Here is a 6165-nt window from a genome sequence, read left to right as displayed (position 1 = left end):
TGTTTCTGAAAATTTTTAGGTTTGATTTCACAAAAAAAAATGTTTTCTGACAATTGCTTTTAAAATAATGTTAATCGTTATGTTTGCATAATAGATACTTGTAATGGAAATATTTTTCTATATTTTTTATAATGAAAAAAAAAACCGCTTAATTATATAAAAACCTAAAAACTATATTAATTTATTTAATATTTTCCCCCACAGTTTGGCTCTTTTAGCTTTTTTTTTTTTTTTTTGATCTGGCTTTATCTGCTAGATGACAGCATCGGGCCCATGTTAGCTAACAGCTGTAGCAGCTGCTCTGACTGTTAACTTTCGCGCGCGGCTTAAAATTAAAATCGTAACGTAACGGTGTTTGGGCAAAGGAAATGTGCATAACTTAAGTGCATTGCATACTTAATTGCAGCTGCAAGCGAAGCAGCAGAAGCTGCTGGCCACCCAAACGACGCATCCCAGCCGTTTTGCTTGGCTTGCCGAGATTCGGATTCAGATTGAGACTGTGCCGCACGCTCTAATAACTTGGGATGCACTTTAAATGCACTTGCATCTTTATTGGATGTTGCACGTTAGTTTCGGACCTCTGCTGCTCGACGGTCGGTCTTCGGTGTGCAGTGGGTGCCGAGATAGTGGATTTCACCAAAATCCTTTAAATCAACACACACAGCACATGAATATTTATACAGATTTTGGATTTTACAGTTGTTAATCACTGAAATGTTGCCGACTCTCCATCTCCGTCTCCGCTCTTCACGGCTCCTTGGCGGCGAGCAATCTTAAGCGGAGTTAATTATGCGCCGCAAATTAATGTTCGACTGCATGCCAAGTCGCTCAATGAAATATCTTGGCTTCGCAATATTTACATTTTAAAATCGGTAACAGTGCGCGCGCACTGTCGTCAGAGTTGTCACCAAATGCTGTTAACTGCTTTTAACAGATGTCAAAGTGCAGTTTTATAGCTATAAAAAAGCCTGAAAAATACTAGCTGTTATTTCCCTTCGAGCTGTCCTCAAAATTAAATTATTATTAATTTTGATTTATTAATAATTATATTTAAAAGCTTAAATTAATTACATTAAATGGAAAAAATATTAAGAAATAAATAAAACTAATAATTTCACAGGGTAATTTATTTTTTCTTTGATAAAATAAGTCAAACTTTAAGAAATGTTATTACTTTCTGAAAATCAAATGCTTTCAAGCATTTATTCTGTCTTGTTATTAAAAACAACATTAAAATTCAACAAAAAAAAAGAAAACTTTCACTTACATTTCTTAGATTTTTTTTGTTATTATTAGAGATTGCTTAATAAAGTTTAAAAATTAATCAACAAAATTAATAAATAAATAAACCTTAGGATTTGGTTAGCAATTAAGCGTGACTAAACTTCTTAAGATGGGAAGTTTTCGTACTTAATTTTTCCCTTTTTTTTTTGTAGCTGTGCAAATAAATAATAAAAACTCTTTTTTTTTTTTTAATTAAAGCCATTATATATATTATTAATTTTTTAAATTATAAGGCTCTGTAGCTTTTTTTCTTCTAAATTTAGTATAAAAAAAAACTATAAGAAAAATCATAAATTACATTTTGTTCATTTTCCCAGCAGATATTTTATTAAAAAGTTAAATCAAACTGAATATATTTTTTTACATTTTTATTTCAAGTTTTGACCTTAAAACTACAATGATACACTTAATGTGAAAGGAGGGAGGGCTTGCGGGTCTTGATATCTGCTGGCGCCGACCCCTCGAAGTTGGCCTTAACGCTAGGATGGGCTGGGATGTGTGTGATCCATAAAATGTGAACATAATTTGCGTGGCAATAAAATGAGTGTGGCTCCTACTGGCTATTAGCTGCCCCACTGGGTGGTCTAACTGGTGAAGGTGATGCTGGTGATCCTACGCTAGCCGCTTACTGCGCGCCTGCGCATGCAACAGATCCACTGACGGCACCGAAAACACAAACGACAGGCAGCCAAAGCGCAGGAGGCTGCCGTGGGCCAGCACCGCTGAGCCCTCCCAGGCGCCGGCCACCATGGGCACGGGTCCAGCGTTCGTGCAGCGGCAGGCGGGCTTTACAATGGGAGCGAGTCTGAAATGGGACAGAGAAAACAAATGGAATTTCAAGTGGAAGTTATATAGAGGAGGCATATCTGTCTCTCACTTGTTGTGGCCGCTCCGCTTGGGCTCAAACTGGCGGTGGATGTGACGCCGCTTGTCCAGCAGATCGTCCACTCGTCGCTTCAGCTCGGCATCATCGGGACGCATCCGCTTACCGGCATGGGTGGGCGTGCGATCGGTAAGATCGCAGGCATACACCTGACCATTGACCTCCGTTCCGAACTCCGAGTAGTTAATCAGCTCGTACGACTTGGAGAACTCGTCGTAGAAGATGATGGCATGCTGGGGCGAGATGCGGCAGCAGTAGCCAATGGCCGATAGATCCACCGTCTCCGTCTGGCCCAAAGTCGTCGAGGGCGAGTAGTGGCCCCCGTAGCCAATGTACAGGCTGCGGTAGCGCATGAAAATCGACTGCTCCAAGCCCAGAGAACTGAACCAGCGGCTATCCTCGAGCATGTCGCCCAGCGGTGTGATCACTGCCCGTGCCTGGACCTTGCACTGCAGCAGCTTTAGCTCGAGCCGGGAGGCCAGCTCATAGGCCTTGTCCGTATCGCTTCGTATCCGCGGCACATAACTCTCGGCAGCCGCATCTGCTGCGGCTATGGCGGCCGCTGTGGCCAGCGCCGGATGCAGAGCCATGGCTGGATCCTCGTCGGCGGCATTGCCATTTTTCTGGGCCAAAATCGAGGACGTTTCGCTGGTGAAGAGCAGCGAGAAACGGTTCATATCCTCCGGCGCCAACTGGCTCTGCAGGGCATCCGATGAGCCTCCCGCCAGTTGACGCAGACGGCGGGCGGCCGTGCGATTCTTGTACTGCGTCACAATCTCTGGGTGCTCTTGGACCAGCTGCTGCAGCCGCTGATGGGCCAGCTTCTTGATAATATCCACGTCCAGGTGACACAGGTCCGCATCAATGATGCCCACCTTGCTGTCCTCCTCCTCATCCTCAAAGGTAATGTCCAGCTCCAGACTGGCCTTCGACTCCATCTTGATGGCCGAGGGCAGATCCCCGACCTCCGGCTCCGTTTCCAGTCCAGGTCCTCCACCATTCATATTGTTGGGCTCAGCGCCCTCGCCACCACCCTCCTCTGGGCTGGTGTCTTCGCTGTCACTGTCCCCCTCCACGGCCGTCTCCACGGTGCCATACTCCCGCTGAATCTCACGGAACTTGGCCCGCGCCGAGCGCAACGCTTCGAGATCCTTCAGCAGCGATTCGGTGACCGTCTCCCGGGATATCTCCTCAACGGCCGTGGGCAGGTTCTTTCGCCGCTTGACCCGATCGTAGCGCAGTGTCTGCCGCATCGAGGGCAGCAGGGCCGGCGGATGCTCGTAGTGGTAACGGACAATGGCCGGCACCTCGATGTGGGCCCGGGCCCGCAAGCTGGTCTTGGTGCGGAAGGGCGGATGGCGAGTGTTGACGCGCCGGAAGAACTCCAGCTTGACGTTCTCATGGTCGAGCGGTTGGTGAAAGCGATTCCACAGGCGCACACGTTCCGTCGCCGAAATGCTGTTGGTCATGTTGGAGTCCTGCAAACGAGAATCACGAGTCAGATGACAGAATACAGACCTTCCTCCTGCTCACGCACTTACGATAAAGTTCTCGGCATGATTGGGGCACATCCACAGGCCCGCCGGCAGGGCCGTGAGCGGCGGATCCAAACAGTCCTGGTGATAGTACAGCGGACAGTAGTCGCAGGAGATGAGCGGCGCCCGCTTGCACGATCGCGAGCAATAGAAGCAGGTCTTGGCGGGCAGCGGCACCAGTCCCTGGGCGTCCAGTTCGAATGGCTTTGAGTTCCGGCGCTGATTACCCGCACATTTGCGGTGCCCGCCATTGCCCGTCGATGGAACCGGCTGCTGGACAGGCTGCACCTTGCCGTTGCCCGGAAACTGAGTGTGCAGCTCCAGTTCCGGCGGCAGCGAGAATTGCTGCGGATTGAGCATGCTGGCCGCCCGTATAACGTCGTCCAGCGGTGTCGGCTTCTTGTTGGGATCTAGGGCCCGCTGTATGGCCAGCGGCATCTTGGCCAGCAGCTTCTCGGTGCTGTTACGCTCGCTGCTGCTGCGCTTGCGCAAATTGCGTATCTTCAGCGGTATGGACTCCAGATCCCCAGACGATGGCGTATTGGCCCTAGAATTGCTGCTCGCCGAGGGCACACGCTCCATGGAGCTGGCCTTTGAGGAGGAGGAGGCCGGCGGTTGCGATACCTTGGCCATGAGACAGCTGTGGCATAGCCATTGGCCGCTGGGTATGTCCTCCTCGCTAAGCGGCGGATCACTGCAAGCAAAGGGATTAGGAGGGGGAGAGAGAGAGAGAGAGAGCGAGGCTGTACTACTTACTGGCACTGCAGATGGAAGCTGGAGGGGCATCGGTCGCAGCACAAAAGATTGCCGCCCTCCTCGCAGGAGTCGCAGTAGTCGTGGTTGTGGCCCCTGCCCGGGCGCCTGTAGTACGGATGCTTCGTGTTTGTCGTCCGCTGCACCAGCTTCTCGTCCTCGTTGGGCGGCGGCCGTATGAGCTGCTTAATTTGCTGTGGACCATTTAAAGAAAACACTTAAAAAGGAGCAAGGAGCAGGGAGCACGCAGCAAGGAGCAGGAGGCAGGAAGCAGACAGTGCACAAACAGCATCTAAGCGTGCTTTAATGTGGCATCTTTTCTTGGCGAGCGAAGCGCCAATTGGAAAAGGGCTGACGGAACGGCGCCTTTCCCACGGGATGGCGTCCCAGCGGGCACACTGACCTCCATGATGCTCAGCGAGGCGTTGGGTTCCTGGTCCACCTTCGACATATTTTTCGCTCCTCCAGTTAGACGGTGTACACAATTTGTTGTCTTCGCTGGGAAAAAAAGTGATTGCTCGAGAGTCGAATCGGACACAGCGTTGTCAGTTTAGCGATTTTTCGGCTAGATCTGGCGGATTTCAAAGGTATTAGGCCTGCAGCAGCCCTGCGCATCCGCCGCCCGGCCTAGCACCTACCTATCGGCTATCGGTTAACGCCTATCGATGTGCTAACAAACGGCCAAGCTTCATTTATTTTATATAGTTTCTTTGCTTGCTTTTCATTTAAATTTTAAAATATTCAATCATAGGTTTTAAATGTCTCATTATATGAAAACAAATGCAAAATTATGAAATATATAAAGCTAAATATTCTGAACTAGCTAGAAAGTCGCCAAACAGGGCAGCGGCATCATTGGCTGGTTATCGCCTATCGCCCATCTCCAGCTGACAAAAGACGCAATATATTTGTTTTTACACAAAAAAAAGGACTAAAAAACTAAATTAAAAACAATCAAGGACCCTAGCCGTGCCATGTTCTCAATTTTCGGGAAACGCAAGCCAGCGGAAACGCCCACGGAGGAGCCCATTCAGGGTCCGGCGGATGCCCCTCGGCCTGGCGACGATTTCGTCTTCATCGAGCGCAAGCCTGGACCGGCGGACCCGCCTGCAGCTGGTGGTGGCTCAATGTATCCGCCCATGCCGCCTTCGGGCTATCTGCCCTATCCGCCCATGCCGGGACCCAGAGCACCAGGACAGGCACCGGGTGCGGGTCGCCAATCCGGACCCGTCAACTATCTGCAGGACATTCCCTTCGAGCTGGCGCCCGGATTGGCTAAGGACAGCTACACCAACACTCAGATGCAGGTAGACAGCATCCTGGCGCTGCTCACGCGCCAGATGTCGGTGGACGAGCTGGCCGAGGAGTATACCTTCGTCCTGGAGCGGTCCGTGCAGAGCGAGTGCTACTAGGCGCCGAAATCCGCTTGTTATTATGGTTATTATTAACGTAAATCAATAAAAGTTGATTATTTAATTGTAAATGATCGCGAGGCGTTATCCGTTGCGTTGGTTTCCATGTCGAGAGGAGGATGAATCATACGTCTAGTACTTTTAACCCTTCTTTATAAAGGGGAATACCCGCGACTTTGAATAATATTAAAGGCATATATTTATAAGACATCTTTGCTATTCTTAAAAACAATAATTTCTTAGACATTCTTTTACATTTTTTTATTTTTTAAAAACAAACTACAATTATTAAACAACT

General features: G+C 48.9%; 2 protein-coding genes across 2 annotated transcripts; one reads left to right on the top strand and one right to left on the bottom strand.

Annotated features, from left to right (window-relative positions):
• Positions 1-1635: 1635 nt before the first annotated feature.
• LOC108079324 (PHD finger protein 12) lies at positions 1636-5129 on the bottom strand. The gene is made up of 5 exons (XM_017173621.3): positions 4859-5129; positions 4459-4649; positions 3709-4396; positions 2162-3645; positions 1636-2089 (listed from the first exon to the last, which is right to left on the bottom strand). The coding sequence occupies exons 1-5, from the start codon at positions 4904-4906 to the stop codon at positions 1897-1899; spliced, it is 2604 nt and encodes an 867-aa protein (XP_017029110.1). The 5' UTR covers positions 4907-5129; the 3' UTR covers positions 1636-1896.
• A 107-nt stretch (positions 5130-5236) lies between these two features.
• On the top strand, positions 5237-5938 carry LOC108079339 (uncharacterized). The gene has a single exon (XM_017173645.3). It carries the CDS (start codon positions 5430-5432, stop codon positions 5865-5867), a length of 438 nt encoding a protein of 145 aa, XP_017029134.1. The 5' UTR covers positions 5237-5429; the 3' UTR covers positions 5868-5938.
• The last annotated feature ends 227 nt before the right edge of the window (positions 5939-6165 follow it).

Source organism: Drosophila kikkawai, chromosome X, assembly GCF_030179895.1.
Source record: "Drosophila kikkawai strain 14028-0561.14 chromosome X, DkikHiC1v2, whole genome shotgun sequence".
NCBI lineage: Eukaryota > Metazoa > Arthropoda > Insecta > Diptera > Drosophilidae > Drosophila > Drosophila kikkawai.
This window is presented reverse-complemented; position numbering and strand designations above follow the sequence as displayed.

What these genes read in the sequence shown, in the direction of transcription:
- LOC108079339 (XM_017173645.3), top strand. Translation starts at nt 5,430, where the DNA reads ATGTTCTCAATTTTCGGGAAACGCAAGCCAGCGGAAACGCCCACGGAG.
- LOC108079324 (XM_017173621.3), bottom strand. Translation starts at nt 4,906, where the DNA reads ATGTCGAAGGTGGACCAGGAACCCAACGCCTCGCTGAGCATCATGGAG. An exon ending in AGCTTCCATCTGCAGTGCCA is followed by an intron (nt 4,397 to 4,458) that starts GTAAGTAGTACA and finishes CTTTGCTTGCAG; the next exon opens with TGATCCGCCGCTTAGCGAGG. An exon ending in ATCATGCCGAGAACTTTATC is followed by an intron (nt 3,646 to 3,708) that starts GTAAGTGCGTGA and finishes TCTCGTTTGCAG; the next exon opens with GACTCCAACATGACCAACAG.